The sequence below is a fragment of the Oryzias latipes genome, chromosome 3 (genome assembly GCF_002234675.1).
Source record: "Oryzias latipes chromosome 3, ASM223467v1".
Taxonomy (NCBI): domain Eukaryota; kingdom Metazoa; phylum Chordata; class Actinopteri; order Beloniformes; family Adrianichthyidae; genus Oryzias; species Oryzias latipes.
The window spans coordinates 26254521-26275749 of NC_019861.2; the positions used below are offsets into that span (position 1 = coordinate 26254521).

A 21229-nucleotide genomic window follows, 5' to 3' on the forward strand; every position below is an offset into this window, starting at 1 on the left:
CCATCTCTAGCCGGCACCACTCAGCCGCCAAAACAAGCGCAGGCTCTCTCCAACTCAGTCAGGTGACTTTCAATTTCTAGTGTGCTTCATTTTTATACAAATCAAGGCTAACTGATGTGTGTAATTCAGCAAGCCAAAATGTAAACATGAAAAAAACACAAATCACATTTTCTCTTTGTGTTTTAAAAAAAATGAAATGACAGTATTATTTTAAAATTTGGGGTAAATGCAAAACAAATTGCAAAACAAAAAACTTCACACTTAATGGTAAAAAGATTTGTAGAAGCAGTTTATTTGAGTTTTATTTTATCATATTTTACAAAAATTTGATTTACAGAAGTTGAGTTTTAACCTTCCCATTCTTCATTTAGGCACAACCTGGGGATAGTTTATTAAAGAAAAGAAAAAACTGCAATTAAATAAGAAATGTTATTACAAATATCCCATGAATAAGAAAATATATCATGGATGTTAACATTTGTTTAGTAGGTATTAAACTGAAAACAAAAGCATAGGTGTCCAGTTATTTTTTCTTAAATCAAAATTTGATAAACTAGATGGAAAATCTCTTTAAAGCATCCCCAAAGAAGTTTGAAAGACAATAAATGAAAGATCATTTAAAACTCCAGCCACCTGTGGAAGTGTTTGGGGCTGATCTTTGGGATCAAGTGAAAGAAATGAGTCTTTGTCTACCACCTGTGCATTTTCTCCAAACCTGTCTTACACTGCATTGAACAAAATTATTCTAGTTCCAACTTTCCTGTCCACTGATATGTCTCGTCCAGGTAGATTCTGTGAATCTACACTCTTCTGAGTGTCAATAGCCTAGCTTATGTTGTCCAGTGATATTCACAACTAAAGGTATTTAAGGCGAGGAAGACGGGCTCTCTGCAATGAGAGAAGACAAACCCCAACCCCAAAACTTTTCTCATTCAGAATCTTTGTCACCAAACGAAGAAAGGAACATCTGAGCAAAAGAGAGCAGGCTTTTCTATCATTTGAAGCATTTTGATACTTTTTTTTTCTTTTTAAGAGACATTTCCAGTGCAAGCATTTTGGCTGCCACTCTAGAACTTGGTAAACCTCTCACAATGGTGTCAAAACAAGTACAGCAAGTCCTGCTGTGAACGACTGGTCTATTCTACCAACTGTGTTCAGATAACTAAAAGCTCATACTCAAAAGGAAAAAAAACATTTGTATCCATCATAAGCAGTAGATTTCAAAAGAATAACCAATGCTTTGTACAAAATGTAATTCATCCCGATGATGGTGTTACAGACTAAACAGATACCAGCCCATGCGATTCAAAAAACACTGTTTGCAGCATAATGTCAATAGAAACATTCAGAGGTGACAGACAGGCTGACCAATACTAAAGTGACATTCTCTTACCATACGGTAAGAACCACAACATGTTTGCTACTTATTTCACAGTTGAAAATGACGCACATACCGGACGAGTTTCTTCATCCAGGATTTAAAAAAAAAGCTGTCTGTATTAAAAGAAAAAGCAAGTGACCAAACATAATAAAATGAAACAGACTCAAGTCCAAATCTGATTAAGAAACAATAGCTTCTCATCTCAACCCTTTTCTCTGAAGCCTTTCCTGTGTCTGACTTGTGAATGGTAACTTTTAAGAGCATGTCACAACAGGGACTGATACTGCTGAAGCTGCTGGCTGTGATGTGCAACCCAAGAATAAAGGGTGATGCACCACCGCGCGTCCTAAAGTGCACTCCTTCGTTTATGATTCAGCAGAATCAGTGATGCTGAGGCAACTTTCAATAGTCTCACCTTTTTTAGGCAGCCTAAAACAGTCCACAGGCCATGTTTGCAATGCTTTTAATTACAGTTTGGAAAAGGTGATGACCACCGACAACACCGAATGGGTCAAGGCTGAAATAACTGTTGTTGCCTCTCGGGATGATGAGGTGATGGGCTCTCCGGCTTTAGTAAAGCAGGTTTCAGGGCGCTGCGTCTTGCTGGTTTTGCATGCGTCTCTCTGCAGCTGCCGCCATTGTTCTACGTCTCAGCACAGTCAAGTCCATTTCGGGGACAGAATCCTCTTCCAGTCTGGGCAAGTCCTCGTCCTGATTCTCTGGACACTTGTTCAAATATCTCCTGCAGGGGGAACCATGGAATAGAAGTAGAAACCAAAACTTTTTTTGAAAACCATGCGACCATCCCTTTATTGCTTTTGTGGTGTCTACCAGTTTTGGCTACAGACTTAACCTTCATTTTAGCACTCATCTAACCTTTCTACGGTGGCTGAGAACCGCCATTGCAGCAGAAAAAAAAAAAAGTGACTGCAAAAACAAAAAAGGCAACAGTTGCTTTTTTTTTTTTTTTGCAGCAATGGCGGTTTCCTGGCCACCGTCATTTTCTACCTAATCCCTTCATAGTGAATAGCAGCATTCCAACCTGCGTGCATGCTGGAGCATCTCCTCTTTCCTCAGCATGAGCATCTTCTGTCTCTCGTCAGCTGACTTTGAGAAACGACCCCCTCTGGCCTCAATGTTGTCCGACTCGTTGGCGTTCTGTTCAGATGCTCCACTGGGACCTGCTTGCTCTTCATTTGTGGGTGAATGCTCTATGGCCTGAAGGGAAGAAGACACATACACAATTTTGCTGGACAAATGGAAGCCCGAAAAAAGTCACACAAAAACAGTTTAAGACAACCAAAGAAACCCATATGACAAGTCTTCTTTTGGGGAACGCTGCTGCAGAGAATGCAAAGATACTGACCTGTGTGGGGAAGGGCACCTGTATGCGTCCCTCCAGAATGTTGTCTGTTGTGACTTCCACAGAGCGAGTCAGTTGAAGGTCCTGCATTACAAGATACGAGGGCACCTGAGGAAACATCTCCTGAATCTGATGCGTCTGTTGAGAAGAAATGCACAAAGAGAAAGAAGAGAATATAAATGGAGAAGGAGGATTTAAAGAAAATACAAAGACACATCCTATTGTTATCTTTGGCTTGACCAGCTTCAGTTAAATCGCGCCAATATTTTCTAAATCTTATTAAAAGCAAGCACCAAAAGAGAATCATATTGTCTTTTCGGTCTTATACTGACTTCTTATCATCAACACAAGTTTGAACAAATACAGTAAAGAAAACAACTCATGCTTCCACTTTTTAAAAAAAAATGAATAAAACCCATAGAGGAACTGATGTTTGTTTACAAAGAAAATCAAAGACTACACTCTTCCCTTTTCTATACATTTTGTTCATGTTAAAAGGAATAGATATGAGGTCGTGAGACTTTTTTTTATTAACGTTTTAAATTTTGGGTGGATCTCTGTAGCAATATACAAAAACTCCCCGCAAGTCTTTAACAGATGACAATCTCACAATTGTGACACATTTTTGAGTTTAACTCAAAAATGGCTTGGACTTACCATGGCCATAAGCTGGGAATTGTTTGGTGGAGCCATGCCCAGAAGGTTGGTGGTGTGCATTACTTCCACTGAAAAACTGGGCAGCCAGCTCGCAATGCGAGATCCTAAAGGAGGAATGTATGACTGTTATAAGGTGCAGCAGATATTTATGATTCAATCTGTGCAGCAGACTTACCATCAAAGTGGAAGAAGTGATTGTGCTGGTTGATGTGCGGCCGAGCGTCTGGAGCAGCTCCAACTGGGCCGATATTGTCTTCCAAACCCACCCCTGGCTGCTGATTTCTCACCTGACTTCCATCGCCGCTGATATTCAGCGACGTTCGACACGTAGGACACGACGTGTCCTGCTCCAGCCACGAGCGCAAACAGGAGCTGTAAAAATAAATACATAAATCAAACAAAATAGTCCAGTGTCAAATAAAAAGTCATTTCTACCTAAGGACAACAAGGTTTATCAATCACTGCACCAAAATTGATAAATGCAGAGAACAAAAGCCTTTGTTTGGTAAATAAACACCAACAAAACTTATAAAATATGTGCATATATCATAAATAGAATGTAGGTCCATCTGGCTGAACTTATACAGAGATTACTGCTTCATTACTTATGAAAGAGATGACCGCAAGGTAGTTTGCGTGCTGTTAGCATGGCATCCCAGCAGATGGCGCAATCATCATCATTGGCCGCTAGCTCTTCAGCTGTAGCAACAGCAAATCTGGCAAAAATAACCAAAACAGAAATGTGACACACAATTACAAATCATGGCTGAAACGTAATGAGCCAGTCAAAAAAAACAAAGGCAACATTTTCCCACCTGGCCTCCATGTTGTTGATGACACGAAGGTAATTCTTGTGGCGGCGAACACGCCGCTGGACCTCATGGAAAAGGTATCGCAGCTGCATAAAGATAACCAAGCTTGCCATGGACAACCAGATGTTACCAAAAAGCTAATGGGACAAAAAAAAGATAGAAACTTAAAGTAGAAAAGGACAAACGTAGAAGAAAAAACAAAGATATACATTCAATTGAGACTGAATGGTACCAGCATGTGGATGTGGTGCATGAGGTCAAGAAACAGCATAGCCAATTCCATTATGAAGTCAGTGTAGTAGACATAAGTGCCTTTGCTCTCCCAGGTCCCTGGATGATTCAAATCCCACAGATGGATGGAGTAACTGAAAGATACGAAATATGTCAACAAGATTTTGGACTGGAGGAAATATATTTAAATGGCTGCACCATGCAAAACAATTTACTGAGCTTTTAAGTGTATTAGAATGTTCTTTCCTCAGGAAAAGAAAAGTCCTGCTTTTCTCAGTATTGCTCTAAAAACCTGCGCTCTGAGCATGGTATAGGCCCCTTTAAAGCAGCAATCAAATGCTAGCTAAAGCTTTTTTTGTTTAATTTTAATTAGCTACATTAGAGTATAAAACACAAAAACATTACAGTAAAACCATCCCTTAAAATGGGATAGCATTAAAAATGTCTCCATATGTCCCAAGTTCTTACTTAACGCTGTAAAAACGAAAAATTCCCCCGTTCCTGATCAGCCGACTTCATGAGGATCAGAGTTTTTGCACATTACTAAGCCCCTCCCCCAACAAGAAGGTCTTTCATGTCAGAGCTAATAAAACCAAAACAATCCCATGACAAGTCAAATCCATCATTTGCATGCTTCATGTCATCCCAACAGCTTGATGTGTTGCAAGTTTTAACATACTCACCGCATAATGACATGTCCAGTCCGCACAGTCACTAATAAACACTGAAAGAAGAGAAATGTTCTAATGATGCGGTTTGTTTTGGAAAAAATACAGAATCAATGAACAAACCTTAGCAAAAACTCCAAGTAGACTCATTTCTGTTACGTTTTCCAAGTCTTTTTTAAAATAATATTACTTTTAAAAAGGTACTTCAACCATAAATATGATGGCAAAAATTACTCAGATGCCTAAAATGTTTATAAGTTAGAATGGAAAAATAAACCAATGCATCATAATATTCAACATAGATGGACGTTCTTGTTTTTATACAATGACATTCCCACCAAAGGTAAACAGAACTCTGCATAATTATTAAAAACAGTTCAAAATATGATACAAAACTAACCTGTGATGAATGTTTAATAAACTGAGCATGTCAGCTGATTATCTAATAGAGTATTTTATGTTTTTTGAAACAAAAGTGTGGTAAAGAAGCCACAGTTACACATGAATGCTGCATTCATTGACTGATTTTGAGTTTTTAAATGCATCCCATTCTTTTTAAATATTGTGATGCACGCCATTTCTGTTGAGGATAAACCTCCATTGTTTACCTCAACTGTAAGCAAATATGAGCAGCCACTGTGGGCATCTCTAATCCTTTTTTTTTTTTTTTTTTTTAGGTTTTCTTGCTCAATGTGCATGAAAGCTCAGAAGAAGCCTGTGACGTGACTGCTTACTTTATCACATATTTCCAAAACGCACCATTATAATATTCAACCTCATTGGTTGAGTCATGTATTTATTAGCATGTTAATAACTAAATTAAGTTACTGAGTTAACAACAACAAATCATTGTTAAGTCATTCTTCTATTGAGAAGAAAATAAAGATAACTTACTACAAAATGTTGAGTCAAAAAGAATGTTGTTCAAAGAGATTAACCAGGAGTAACACAATTATTGCTTTAAGAAAGTCATCAAGCACTAGAGCCTCCGATTTCTCTCAATTTGATCATTTCCATCAGAGACATAATGAGTTTATAAACTTTTTCCAAGAAAAGTTAAAGGTTATTAGAACAAGCATGGCCCCATTATCTTCATTGCATAATTTCCATGAATCTCCCATCTGTGAGGAATGAATGCTGCAACAGTTCTCCTCAAAAACCATTTCAATGTTTGCTGGTTCCATCCACACCTCACTTTTTAGTGATAAAGAGTCTCTGATCAGGACAGATCAAGACGTTTTCCATGCAATATGTATCAGCAATGTCTCTAAAAATGCAACTCTTCCATCTCAAGGATATGAATGTATGAGTAGAACCAAGGTTACATAAAATCCTCCAAAGAATGTTTTGTTGTTTTTTTTCTAACCCTGCCTCTTTATCCTGCTGTGTTTTCAGCCTCTTACCTCTGCTGCCATAAAGGAGAGGGTGTGCATGCCATGTGAAGCCCCTAAGAAGCCACAGACCACAGCCAGGCCACAGCAGTCCAAGAGCAGGGAGACCAGCAGACAAAGCACTCTCACGTGGCTGCTCATAGGAGTGGAGGGGGAGAAAGACAGCTGCAGGGCAAAAACACAAAAACAGACTTTTTTATTTAAGTTCTCTTTCTAAGGTCTTCAGGTTCAGAACCTGCTTTCCTGGAATTGAGGCTCTTTCTTCCTACGTTTAAAAAAGTATTAAATAAATATGACAGAGTTCACTTGGTGCTTCTCTTGCAAATGTCATAGGGTGAGAAAGTAGAGAAAAAGCAAACAAAACAGACCACGGACTCCACGGTTGCTCTTGGAAACCAGTTCTGTTCCCTTCTGATCAAATTATTCCGTCCGAAAAACGTCAACAGCTGCAAGCGCAGACACCAACTATTCAGTTCTGTTATCTACATGCAGTTGTTTTGGTTTTTTTTAAACAGTTTCACACAAATGTTTTATCTTGACCCGAATGTGGGAACCTAAAGCTTTGAGGAGTCAGGAAGGAAAACAGCTGGGGAAACACAAAAGACTTCAACCTGAGAGGGAACATGAAACAGAGCCAAAGGACTAGCACACAGTCGAGCATACAAAGTGAGGCAAGTGTACCAAAAGAGATTCACAAAAAACAGAACTAGCAGCAACTCCAGGTAGAAACTACAGTCATTTATACCAACTCAGACTGCATCACATGAGAGCTACAACATTTATTTCATCGTGTTTTAAATGGGAAGGCTTGTAGAAGAAGATTAAATTTGATACTTTGTTTTGCCCAACATGCAGAACACTATTTGATCCAGGGGGAAGCCAATATAGCAAGTGAAACTGTACCACCAACATGCTGTCACAAGAGGCTAATAATAGATCTAAGGCTAAGACTTTATGATACAAGACACTTGAAACAATCTTCTGAAGAAAATATACAGTCTTGCTATAACATTCACAAAGCAGTTTTTGAATAGTTTATGTAAACCAAAGCTAAAGTATAAGTTTTAAACAAGTGCTGTCATGTATCCAGTATAGGAGAGAACCAAAACCTGTAAAGCCTGACTAAACATCGTAGATTAGATATCCAGCATTAGTATCCTAATTTACAAATTGTTAACAATATCAGAACTGCCAAAACAAGATTAGACATGTTTAAATTAGGCCTGCACAATAATTTGCAAATTTATCGTTATCCCGATATCAAGCTGTGCAATATGCAGATCGCAAAAGACGGCAAAAAATTGCTATAAATGGTTACCTTAAATGTGCTAAAACAATCTTATGGCAGCTTGGAGTGTTTAACGAATCAAATAAATCCATTTATGCATTCGACCAATCCGATGGAAGCCTTTTATGTCAGATGTTCATCTCCTGTGTCAATAAGGGTCATTTGGTGTATAATTTTCAAACTGTTTCAATTAAATGAGAAAGATGTTTGGTTGATGGTTGTTTTGCTATTTGTTCCTTTACCACAAGTTATATCGTTATTGCAATATTATTAACTAATATTGCAAATCGCGGGTTTTCCTCATATCGTGCAGCCCTAATGTTTATTCTAAATACAAATTCTAGCTCCTAAGATAAAATAACTTAAGTTTCAGAAAATACATTTTTCTAACACTTTGTTCTTTCTTGGTAAACATCTGCCAATCAAAAACATGCAGTCTTTTGACCACTCTTAATTCAGAAGTTGATGAACTCCATATATCTAAAACTAAATAAAAAAATGAAACAAAAGTTTCCATAAAAATCTCTTGCAGTTCAAATTCTGCTTTTTTGTTAAATAATTGTCAAGCTAACATCTTGAGTTTAATTGCATGGCAGCAATTAGATAAATATATAAAAAATATTTAGAACAAATTATTAAATGCCTCCACAAAAACAACAACAGCCAGGAAGAGTTGAAATTAAAATGTTCGCTCCCCATACTTACATATTCAAAGCGGTCTTTGCAAAGCTGCACCATGAGATGGAGAAAAACCAGAGCTGAGAACCACAAGCACCACATGACCACCTCCTCAACGGTTTGCACATTCAAGACTCCAAAGATGAAAATGAATTTGTAGAAGATAAAGTTCCAAAATTTGTCTTTGAGATGCTGCAGGGGATGAGAAAAGAAGGACAATATAATTATTTGTATTAGTGTCTGTTGAATGTCAGCTAAAACACTTTTAAAGAAACTAAACCCATTAGTTGAATTTAAGACAATTAAAAACTCACCTGCTTCTCACTGACTCGTAGAGGTCCAAAGACCACATACTGAATCATTTTTGCAATTAGCATCAAGGAGCAGCAGAATGTATTCACCAACACCTAGGAAATGGTATAAAGTAACAGTGAGTTTTGGTAGATGCACTCGTTATATTAGTAGGAGTGTAACCATTAATCAATTCATTGATGAATATTCCTATGATTCAACCAGATCCTTCTGTCAGAGGGAAGTTATGAATCATATCAACTTATAGTTTTTTAAAATCATTTCAGAATGAAATTAATTGATTACAATCGGTATTGGAAAATACCATTTGGATTAAGACACGGTAGGTTTATTTTACTAAAACGTAAAACCGATAAAGTGCATCACAGCGGACAACACACACAATGACAGCAAAAAATGATCAAGTCATCATTACAGTCCAATGTGTGGAAAAACTTGGAATTTTGCAAAGATATGTGACCATAGAGTGTGCTAGACTGTTTTAATAATGTTCAGTTTGGATTATTTTCATGTGGGAAAACAACAGTGGGCTGAACTTCATGAAACTAAAATTGCCATTGGATCTTGTTTTCTTGTATGTTTGTACACATATTTAATGTACAATTTCTGGTGTAACTTCCCCTGTACCATTCAGTACCCAGGTATTCATCTCTGAGTCACACTGGTTGAATTTTTGCCTAAAGATGTCCTAGCAGGTACTGCAAAGGGTGTCACTGTGCATGACGTTTGTACTGTGGCCGAGAGGTGTAAGACACATTTACATTTAAGATACAACAACAACAAATCCCGGTACAAACAAAGAAATACTGAAACACAACATCAAATCACGAAATACAACACCAAATCATGGAACAAATTACTGAGTCCTGAAACACAACAGCTGATCCGGGGGGAAATGACCAAATACAGAATTACAAAAAACAACCCTGTTACAATTGACCAAATCCAGAAACACAACAACAAAAGCAGGTCACGGCTTCTAACAGAAAAGACATAATATAAAACCAATTGACTATGATTTTTTTAAAGTTATTTATTACTGTTTTCTTTATGTGGACATTTTAATTACACGAAACATTCCAAAAGCATTTTTTAAATTGTGTTACTACAATACAAAATAAAAAAATGTTTAGTAAGGTAAAGTTTTTGCGTCACATCTGGTAGTAATGGTATTCCCTTTCCGTTGGCAGCTGCTCGCTTTCGTTCATTTTTTTCTCCTTCTTCTGAAGTCGTGTTTTGCACTAGTGCAAGCTTAATGGAAAGGGAATACCATTATTACCGGAAGTGCAGCAAAAACTTTACCTTGCTAACACATTGTTGTAATTTGTATTGTAGTAATAAAATTTAAAAAAATGCTTTTGGATTGTTTCATGTATTGAAAATGTCCACTTTAAAAAAAACAGTGATAAAGAAATGTAAAAAATCATACATAATTAGTTATGTATTACGTCACTTCCGGGATTCAGGATGTTAGAAGCCGTTTCTCCACTTTCCTTGTTGTGTTTCTGCATTTGTTCGTTTGTACCGAGATTGTTTTTTTGATTTGGTATTTGGTAATTTATACCCGGATTTGCTTTTGGGTTTCAGGACTCTGTAATTTCTTCAGTGATTTGCTTTTGTGTTTCAGTATTTGTTCATTTGTTCCAAAATTGTTTTTAGTGCTTCATGATTTGTTTGTTTGTTCCAGGATTTGTTAATGGTTGTATCTCAAATGTAAATGTGTCTTGCAGCTCTCGGCCATCATATGTTTGCGCATGTTTGCTTCACCGTTGAAGAACTTTGTTTCCGCGTTGGAAAATGTACAGCGATGAAATACCCTTCACTGTGTGTACTGGGATAGCTTATACTTTGATTTTGATTTGAAACAAGGTAGAGTGGACTTAGCGGACATTTGTGAGAAAATGGCAGCTTTCTCATGGCTTTGGATCATGAGTCATGGATAGTGAAAAGGCACAAGATAAATTAGGTCCCAAAAACCACCCGCCAACACATCATCAAGGAACCTTGATGAACCGCGCGAGGTTCGTCGTTGCGGACCCAAGTCTCACAAGTCGCATCGTGACAAACAATGTTAAAGAGCGCGGTAACAAACGGTCACAGGTTCAAGTCCCTAATACAGAATAATAAACCGCACTCAGCAGAGGTAAAGTATGCAATAGTATACATTGAATGATCTTCTGAAAAATATTCAACATTGCTGAATCCCTTGAATAATGTCCTGTGACAGATTGATGGTGTTTAGAGCACAGATAGAGAAGCTGTGGCATCGAAAGAGACATTAAAAAAAAAAAAAAACTTGATATATCTATACATGATTACCGGGTTTTCCCATTGTTTTCCGCAAAACAAAGGTGATCAGCAAGACGTAATATAATAATAACTTAATTTGAGGTCTATTGGGCCATTTCATTTATTTCTGTGTTCAGAATTGGAAGCTCTACCATTTGTGGTCACCAACTTTCGTCACTGGACCTTAGAAAATTGTGGCTTGTGTTCCCTAGTCCTCGACTCATTTTAGGTCAGTGAATCGAATCATATCAGACCATTAAAAATGAATCAATATTGAGTATTAAGAAACCACAAATTAGGATATGAATCAGACCATTGTTAAAATGAATTGTCACACCCCTACATTAGTCTAACGTTTTAAAGTGAGTGAAACTTACCCACACAAACAGACTGTCGGTCACAAGATACCACAGGATCGTTGTTGCCAGTTCTGAGTTACTGACAGCATTGCTTAGGTGTTCAAGATCGACGTGGGAGGGAGCAGGTGTATCGTCCGGTTCCAAGGCCCCAAAGCCGGGGTCTGTCACCGTAGGGTAGGCACTGAAGATGCTCCCAGCGAGTAAAGCCACACTCAATACTGTGTAAGTCTGCAAACTGGGCCACGGAAACCTCTCCAGAAACATTAGAGGCATTGCAGTGGGTGCAGTAGTCTTCAACGAAAAAAGGAAGAAAAAAAAGTCTGTTAACAAACAACACACATCTGGATTAGCCAATGTTGGCCTGACTTTAAACAGCTAAACAGATTATGTAATCAATGGGGTTTGCAATTTGAGGGCGATACCAATTCACCAATACTGGCAAGTTTAAAATAATAATCATTAGTAAAATTATATGAATATAAAATCTAAAGCAATAAAATGCTAATACAGACTAACGCAGGAAGTGGCTAACCCCCATAAGCTTCTTTAATTAAAAAAAATATATCAAGTTCGTTCGGTTTTTTGTCTTTGGGTGTATTTTAATAAATAATCAAACCAAAAATATTCAAATAGAATAATTAAAGTGAGTTAACATGTCCAGTGTTAGTAATTCACCTAGCTAACGTTACCTAATACTAGCTAGTTTGTTAGCCAATCTTTGCTGCGAAGCTAAAACCAATCGCCGAACTGCGGCTTTGTGTCTAGACTCCACTTACAGTTCCTTACAGACAACGTTTGACCCAATATCCCGGGTAATGTCCTAATCACTGGACCGAGTTTTAGTGCAGCTGCACGAAGAAGATCATAGAGGACGACAACATCGTCATGTTTACGCCACCGAGCAGAGCGACAGGCTGAACGGCTGACTCGCGAGCTGCTTCTTCTTGGTTGCGCAGGGAAACTACGTCATCGTGGCTGTTTAAAGGCATCGCCATTCAAATCATATTTCACACGATTTCACACGATTTCGCTGCTACCTACTCACTTCACACACTTAAAATATCATTTACCTTTGCTGCTATCAGCTGCACGAATCCACTTGTAATGTGTTATTTAAAATGTGCTATAAACCACGAAGACAGGAACGGGTAGTTTCTAGAACAAAGAAGAAAAGTCGCGACTCATTCGGGAGAGCAGGAGACGTCGTTTCTTTGGAAATTCACCCCTAATGACAGCAGGGTAGACGTTTATGCATGTAATGATGAGACCAATCAGATTAGATAGATTTTTTTCAAAGTAATAAATATGTATTTATACATAAAAACTCACTTCACAATGTTAGGAAATTAGTGTTTGGTAGATAATTCGATATAACACCAGCCCTTTAAAAAATGATCATATATTAGAACCATACATTTGTATTTTTAAAAAGTTTTTTTTTTTTTATGGGCAGCAGAGCAGATTGAGTTGCATCAATAAAGAATTTGCCCAATTTTTTAAACCAATGACACACGTCTTAAATGTATGACGTCATTGCCTCAGTTTTACATTTGTGAAACCTTCAGGTGGCCTTTACTGTAATTGAATACGTTTGGAATGCTAGCTTTGGTTATTGCAGCTGATGTCCTTTTTGATTCCTTGATGTTTTGTTTTGACAATTTGAAGGATCAGCTTGGGGCTGTTGTAGTACCAGCACAACCAGGCTGCCAGCCCATGGTAGACTAATGTGATGGCATCCCAAAGCAGTGTGTGACCAGAAGAGGTCCAAGGCTATTGTGGATGTGTTTAGCTCTTCCACATATTATAAACCCAATAACCCACAGACAGCGTAATCACTATTTCCAGCTAAAAAAAAAGTACGTTTAGAGTCAAAGTAGTTTAATTCATGGCGTCAATGGGGTTTGTCAATATAAAAATAAATTGCCAAATTGCTCATATTTTTTGTTTATTCAAACTTCAAACACTCAAAGATTTAATTTTAGAATAATGTTTTTGGTGCTGGGAGAGAAGATTTTGCACATTTATCACAAGTTTATTATAAAGTAACTCAATTTAAAAGGATAGTAAATAAAATTTAACACAGTAAGTTTTTTTTTTTAAGATGCATTATAACAATACATCCTGTAACAAACACATTTCCTTTTTTTCCTTTTACAATAAAAATAAATAAAACTATCTACCTAAACAGAAATTCGTGCATACGAATACAAACTTCAGAGTCAGGTAATATCTATTAATATTGAACAAACTGTGTAATAAAACAAACGTACCAATTGTTGAGTGAAGAAGAAGAAAAAAAGCTGTTTTATAATAAAGTCATGACAGAATTCCAGGTACCGATTGCTTTCATGTTCCAGCTTTCACTCTTCATTAACATATATTTTATATTAATATTTATTTATATATTTTGTAAAATCAAAAATTAGGAACTAGATCATGATGAAGGGTAACGACAGATAAGATAGAATAAACTTGAAACTTCATAGCCAGATGTTAATTATTAGCTACTCTAAAAGAGGACAGAAATGAAGTTGCAGTCCAAAGTTAACATTTATGGGAGTGTTGTAACAGATTCAAATTCAGAAAAAAAAAAGAAGTTACTTTGCTTTGGATTTTCTTTCATCCCTGAGCTGGACTTTTGGTGAAGTGTAACTTCAGGTAATCTGTTTTCTTCTACTTGAGTGTTTCTAGATCTGTCAGTGCCATGGGAGATTGCACTTTCACTCACATTTCAGCTTTTTTGCTATTGATCGGCACATCTCACGGGACACGGTGATCAAAGAAAAAGCACTGTATGTTCTCGTTGCCTTGAAAAATCAACGATTTTATACATTCTAAGTTATGATTATGAAACAAGTTAGTGAGATATAAGCATAGACAAAGTCATAATATGGATGTCTTTTCCTCCTTTTCTTTTTCAGCTTTTGCCTGGAATCCTGAATCAGTGGCCAAAACCAGCAGTCTCCTTCTCAAGATCTGGATCTTCATTTAACAGCAATCATTTCTGTTAGATAAGAGACATTTTTTCCCCACAGGATGTGGTTGGTACAACAACAAAAAAACAGGAGAAAAAAAACAAGAAAAAATATGTCTAAGCAATTTTACTAAAACACACAACATTGCAAATGCAACAACAGTAGCCATGTGATAATTGGGTCCTTGAAAATACATGGTTTCTGTTCAGTTTTCACAAAAAGGGAAGTGGAGTATTGTTTTTGGAGACGTTTAAATCATTTCTTAGTCAGACAGAAGAGAACGTTAGAAGTAGAATTCATTTTTGGAGGATGAATCCCTTCACTGTGGAATCCCCCACAGAGGCTCCTGAGGAGTATGGCACCGGGACTGCACTGGCATGCGTCATTCTGGGCCTGTCTTTTTTGATCGGAGTTCCAGGAAACCTGTTTGTGATTTGGACCATCCTGAGATCCATGAAGAAGCGTTCACACACGGTGATGCTCATCTTGCATCTTGCTGTTGCAGACACCGTGGTCCTCATCACCCTGCCTCTGTGGATTTACTCCATGGCGCACACCTGGGAGTTTGGAGAAGGAACCTGCAAAGCTTTGGTGTACTTCATCAGTACCTGCATGTACAGCAGCATCTTCTTCATCACTCTAATGAGTGTGGAACGTTTTGTAGCGATTTCTCATCCATTTGTAATGCTGCGCTGGGGGAGCAAAGGTTCTATGAACACATTTCTTCTATTTTTGTGGCTCCTTGCCTTTTCTCTTGGAACGCCAGCCATCCTGACCCAAACTTTAAACGAAGCTGGTGGAGTTACCCAGTGTTTTTCTAGAGAGTTCAGCACTGATACCCAAGCAATCATCATCGTGTGCCTGGAGACACTAGCAGGATTTGTACTTCCTTTAATCATTCTTTCCATCTGTAGCTGTCATGTCAGCATGAAAATCAAGAAACTGAGTTTTAATTCAAAGCCAAAGTCAGTGGTTCTTATTCACGCTGTGCTGATTGCTTTCATATTGTGTTGGTTGCCTCACCATATTATCAACATCATTACTGTCATTTCCCTGGTGATATCAGACACTGAACAGGAATACGTCCCTGAGTATCTTGTCTTAAGCTCTGGTGCTCTTGTTTTCATTAGCAGCTCGGTAAATCCCATGTTGTATGCTTTCTTTGCAAAGAATTTCAGAGGAAGTCTGGAAGGCTCTCGCCTGGTTAGGCTGTTTCAGGAAATGACTGTTTATACAAATAAACTCAGAGAGCTGGCAGTACAGCAGCAGTCGGATCAGGGGCCATCCACCCAGGAAGTGTTAATATCTGATAGTACATGTTAAAAATACCTTAAACCTGTGAAACTAAATATGAAACATTGTAACAACATTAACACATTTTCTTCATCTAATTTATCAATTACACTCTACAATTTCTGTTTAATATTAAATAGTTTACCTTTTTACAGCATTTTTGTGTTAGTATTATGTTACTTCAAATACATCTAAATAAACCTTCTTACCTTGAGCACAAGAGAACAAAGTCCCTGTCAGAAGTCCGAGTTATGTCTCCCCCTCTGGTCACCAGCGGGAAGCGTCTCCAGAGTTCTGAGTACGCTTCATCTTCCAGCATCCCCAGGGCAGTTTCTGGATGACACACATCTGACTTTCATTTGCAATCACTCACAATAAACCTAAGTACCATACTGCACTGAGCCTCACTCAGTGTGAAGTATTGAGTCCCACTCTGCCTGCTTTACCAGGTGTTACAGCTAGACCTGATCCTCTGATGTCCTGACCCTGCTTTGTCCTTGACTCTGTTTGCCTGTCGCCTGCCCCCCGCCCCCGCATCTGGATCTTGACCATCCTCGTTGTTTCTCTGATTCTCCTCTGTCAGACACTGATTTAGCTCTGTGGACTTTTAGCTGAAAAAATAAACCTGCTGCAATTAGAACCAGCTGCCTGCCTATTTTGTGACAGTCCCACCTATTTTGAAAATATGTCAGGTTTTATTTTACATCTATTTTTAAAAGATTATTCTGGCTTTTATTTTGATAGAGGTCAAGAATTCAAAATTCTGCATATTTGCACATTGTAACTACCTCTCTTTTTTGCACAATTGATGTCTTTTTTGTCCTGAGCTGTTCAAATCTCGATACAATTTACAACTGTAAACTGATTCTAAGATACTCACACAGTTTCTTTATTGTAACCAGAGATGTGTTTGTCATGGAATTTAAAATGAATGAAATTGTGAATACGTAAAGTTTTTCCTATTATAACTGAAAAAAAATCAATGACTGGATAAAATGATTAAAGTCAATCTCAGTCTAAGTCCTCATCACTCGTTGTCAAAATTGTTACATGAAGGATAACTGTGCTTCTTCTTTTCAATGAAAATCTTTTAAACCATCTTCTCAAATTGCTGTGTTTGTCATTTCAAATCAAAGTTTTTACAATTGCCTTTCATACGGTGGCTGGGAGGTGCAAGACACATTTATATTTAGGATACAACCAACAATAAATCCCAAACTAATAAATCACGAAGCGCTAATAACAATCTCGGAACAAATGAACAAATACTGAAACACAACAGCAAATTACGGAACTGTTCACTGTTGTGTTTCATGATTTGCTGTTGTGTTTCAGTATTTATTCATTTGTACTGGGATTTGTTGTTGCTGTATCTTAAATGTAAGCGTGTCTTGGCCACCGTACTTTCAGCTTAAAATCAATCTTTACACCGGAATCCTTGCCTTATTTTTTGAACTACACAATTTCTTGAAATTATTGAGTTTGAATTCAGATGCTCATTTTTCTGCATGATCCCTGTGGTCAAAATGGTCATGAGCGAGTCAAGGTTAGTCTCATAACAGCGTGTGGAGCAATGCTGTATTCCTGTGTGGTCTGAGCATAAACGAGAAGTGAAGACTTCCCTTTGAATACATCTGTTTTTCTTGTCATCCAGACACCACAGTCAGCATTTAAACTTGCAGCATGAGCATCTCTGAAGAGTACGTTCCCTCAGAGACAATGGCCACTAGGGAGTTGGATGGTGGAACTGTGGGGGCTTGTGTGATCTTGGGTTTATCCTTCTTGGTCGGGGCTCCTGGGAATATGTTTGTGATCTGGACAATCCTGAGGCACGTTAAGCAGCGCTCTCACACCGTGGTGACCATCCTGCACCTGGCTGCTGCAGACTTGCTGGTCCTCGTCACTCTGCCTCTGTGGATCTACTCTTTGGCGCGCTCTTGGGTCTTCGGGGAAGCCTGTTGCAAAGCCATGGTGTTTGTGATCAACGCCTGTATGTACAGCAGTGTTTTCATTATAACGCTTATGAGTGTGGAGCGTTTTATTGCTGTGCGTTACCCTTTTGCATCAGCTAACTGGAAGAGAAAACAAGCTTTGAACAAAGTTCTTCTGGCTGTTTGGACTGTATCGTTCTTGTTCAGCATACCTGTCATCCCAACTCAGATAGTTGATAATGATTTTGGACAGGAGCAGTGTTTGTACCGCTCTTACACCTCCACAGCTCAAGAGCTTGTGTGTCTTCTGCTAGAAACAGTGTTGGGTTACATCTTACCCTTCTCCATCCTTGTGATCTGCTATGGCTGCCTCTGCAGCCGCATCACTCAGATGACTTTCAGGTCAAAACGCAAGTCCACCGTGGTGATTGGCAGCATCGTGATTGCCTTTGCTATCTGTTGGACTCCCTTTCACATTGGGAATGTTCTCTCGCTTGTTATCCTGGCCATCCAAGATTCCTACCAAGATGCAGCACAGAATCTGGAGAGCATCAGGAATACCATGGCAACCATCGCAGGAGCCTTGGTCTTCGTTAGCAGCACAATCAACCCCATCCTCTACATGTTTGCAGCTCGCTCATTCAGAGAATCCCTGCGTGAAACTGGCATCCAGAAGCTCTTCCGCCACATCTCCAGCACCTCCCCAGGTGAAGGCACCAGGGAGGTGTCTTTTGTGGCCAAGAAGCACAGCAATCAGTCTGAAACCTCACAGTGTGTGTCTGATTCTAATGTCCAAATGGATGTTTTGTTGAAAATGTGCGAAGATACACCATCCTGATGCTGAAATGAAGTGTTCTTGGTGTACTTTTTGTGACAAAATATTTATTTTATGATATTCTTGCTCAGTGTCTCTAATTTCCTATTTAAACCAAAGCTGTTCTTTTTTTTTTTTTGAAGATTTAGAGTTTCATTAATGTCAAAAAAGTGTGTTACTCTCATTACGTGTAATTTTGAGATGTTTTGTTGCTTGTGGATAAAGTGCTCATTTTTCTGTCATTCTTTACCACTTCTCATTTTCCACACTTATGTGGCAATGACTTTTTCTTGCTTAACTTGTCTGTTCTACACCCCATAAATCTGTGAATGTGTTGACTATCTTTGCACTAAGAAAATCCAAGTTTGTTCACTTTATTTTTTTATGTAAATCAAACCAATAGGATAAAATCCCATTTTATTCACCTAAAGTTGTCTTGTTGCAGTAGAACAAAACTCAAGCTTTCAACTTCCTCTCGATATAAAGATTGCAAAAAAAAAAAAAAGACAAATTTCCGTCATGGGGCTACAAAAAGAGGAATCGAGCCCTTGTTTCTGTCAATGTCTTCTAACCTTTAGCAGAGTAGAATGAGGTCATTGTTCTTCTTGGACTTTTATTCAACTATGTAAATACAAACATATTTATAATATATATGTTATTTTTGATCAGTTAATTGGGCCAACACTATTCTGTGAAAAATGGTGCTGCGACTTATATTAAAATGAATAAAAATTGCTTACCTAAGAGAAAAGACTGTTTTATTAATTTACCAGTAGATGGCAGTACATCTTTGTGAGGCATAATTGTGCTCCTGTGAAGTTCTCTCAATTTTTAAAGGTGAACTTATAATTTACAATTTTCACAAGATTTCTTTTAGTGTTCTTGATATATTGGGACTCAGTATCTTAACATGTTTGAAAGAAAAATCCTGATAACATATTAAAAAAAAACACTAATTCCTCTATTACAGTGATGTTTTGACAATGATTTTTTTTATATTAGCCAGGCTATTTGAAGCAATACATAACAGCAAATATTTGAGAGAATTACTTTCTATATCATTAATTTCCAGGTTGGGAATTATTTGTGGCTTGAACTCAAACTGATTTGACCACACCCATTTTAAAAGCCCCGATCTTTTCACAGCATTCATTGAACTTTACCGAGGCTCACTTTGAACGTGGCAATGGAAAAACACAGCTTTGAAAGTCTTCCTACCAAACAAGGAAGCAACATTAACACAAAACTCAGAAAAACCATTTTTTTCTGCGATAGAAATCGTTTTTGTTTAATAAATTGCTGTGAATTCTTTCAGCTTTCTACTGAGACAAACTTCTCTGCTTTTCAGTAAATAATAAGAAGGACTACAGAGGTCAGTCCCTATTAGTAAACACTGACATAACTGAGCAGTTTTGTGCCGCTTAAATCAGTTCTTTTATTGAGGCCTTCAGCTCAAGCTTTGGGACTTGAAAGTATTTCCACATACAAACAATTTCAAATGAATGAAATTTGAATAAAAGAAGAAGAACAGACACAACGCTCTGTGTACACTGCAGGCTGAAGGCTCTCAGTGTGCAGAAAAGGGAGTGTCAGCAGCAACAAAACTTGGGATTCTGGGAACTAGGCCAAAGACTTAACCAAGGCGGCAAAACCATTTGAAGTTAAACAACTTCTGGTTTTGCATAAATGTTACTGTAATGTGCTTTTAGTGGGGAAAAAAAGGGTTATATGATAAGTTAAATCGAGAAAAAAATGCACACAATAAATGCACTTTGAAAGATACATATGGTAAGATTTCGGAGGATTATAGTGGGTTAAAGGGGGAAAAGGTGCAAGGGGTTTGAGCTTCTTTTCGTCATGTTCGGTCTTGTCTTTACCTCTCATTATTAGCAATAATCTCTTTCTGAATGAGGTTGTTTTTAATTTTGACTTTCTACAGTCCTTACTGCATTCCTATCCACCTTCTCTCTTTGCCTTAAATCTCTTTTAAATAACAATGGGACACAAATGTGTACACACTTTGTCAAAAAGGTTTATTGCAAATAATAGAAAGACTGATCAAAAACAGTTTTTTGCAATAAAACTGGGCTTTCTGTATTTAATAGTGACAACTAAATACATAAATGTTAAAGAACAAAGAAAAAAACAAAGGACAATGTATTCTCCCAAAATGTTGTTAGTTTTAGGTCAATATTAGGTCAAATATTAAACTAAATGTCTATTATTTCTCTTTTTTTTTGTTTGGGGTAAATCCTTAATGCATCTTAAAATGCACAGAGATCTGATGAGCAGCAACTGCAGGTGAGACGCTCAGTTTCATACTGTCAACACATAACTACTGAAAAATGTATGCTTCTAGAAAATGAAACCTGTCATTTTCTAGAAAACACAATAAAAAGAATAGACATACACCTGGTGAAGCTAGCGTATATAAAATTTATGAATATAATAAATGATAAAAACAATGCAATTGTCAATATTTACTCTGTTATAAAACCATCTACAAAGATTCTATGATGTATGGAAAAACTGTTATAAAAGTTTATTCCAAAGAAACACAAGATACAAAGAAGAAGAATAAAGATTTTTACAGCTCAGCACTCCCTTAAGCCAATGAAACACATCATGGGAGAAATAAATGTTTTTTTTCTATTCCTATTTGTTGGAACTTTTCAAACATAAAGGCACTATATGGAATTTTTTAAACGACAAACGCTCAAGTAGCATTAGATCTTCAAAAATAAATTATGAAAGGAAAATTACAAAAGGATTAGCAGCATTAAATGC

At 37.5% G+C, this 21229-nt stretch overlaps 3 protein-coding genes across 4 annotated transcripts; 2 read left to right on the top strand and 1 right to left on the bottom strand.

Moving 5' to 3' along the window:
• Positions 1-1864: 1864 nt before the first annotated feature.
• On the bottom strand, positions 1865-12380 carry amfr (autocrine motility factor receptor). Its single transcript, XM_011492708.3, has 14 exons — positions 12206-12380; positions 11448-11720; positions 8784-8876; positions 8497-8661; positions 6516-6668; positions 5128-5168; positions 4446-4578; positions 4217-4350; positions 4007-4117; positions 3577-3773; positions 3402-3505; positions 2748-2882; positions 2424-2599; positions 1865-2123 (listed from the first exon to the last, which is right to left on the bottom strand). The coding sequence occupies exons 2-14, from the start codon at positions 11700-11702 to the stop codon at positions 1967-1969; spliced, it is 1854 nt and encodes a 617-aa protein (XP_011491010.1). The 5' UTR covers positions 11703-11720; positions 12206-12380; the 3' UTR covers positions 1865-1966.
• A 1324-nt stretch (positions 12381-13704) lies between these two features.
• On the top strand, positions 13705-16795 carry LOC101172802 (leukotriene B4 receptor 1). 2 transcript variants are annotated; one of them, XM_004067394.4, is made up of 2 exons: positions 13705-14087; positions 14351-16795. In XM_004067394.4, exon 2 carries the CDS (start codon positions 14714-14716, stop codon positions 15725-15727), a length of 1014 nt encoding a protein of 337 aa, XP_004067442.1. In that variant the 5' UTR covers positions 13705-14087; positions 14351-14713; the 3' UTR covers positions 15728-16795. The 2 variants fall into 2 exon arrangements, with proteins under 2 accessions (XP_004067442.1, XP_020555510.1); XM_020699851.1 differs by lacking the exon at positions 13705-14087 and adding an exon at positions 14094-14221.
• Positions 16796-17013: 218 nt separating this feature from the next.
• On the top strand, positions 17014-19193 carry LOC101164542 (leukotriene B4 receptor 1). The gene has a single exon (XM_004067275.4). It carries the CDS (start codon positions 17381-17383, stop codon positions 18464-18466), a length of 1086 nt encoding a protein of 361 aa, XP_004067323.1. The 5' UTR covers positions 17014-17380; the 3' UTR covers positions 18467-19193.
• The last annotated feature ends 2036 nt before the right edge of the window (positions 19194-21229 follow it).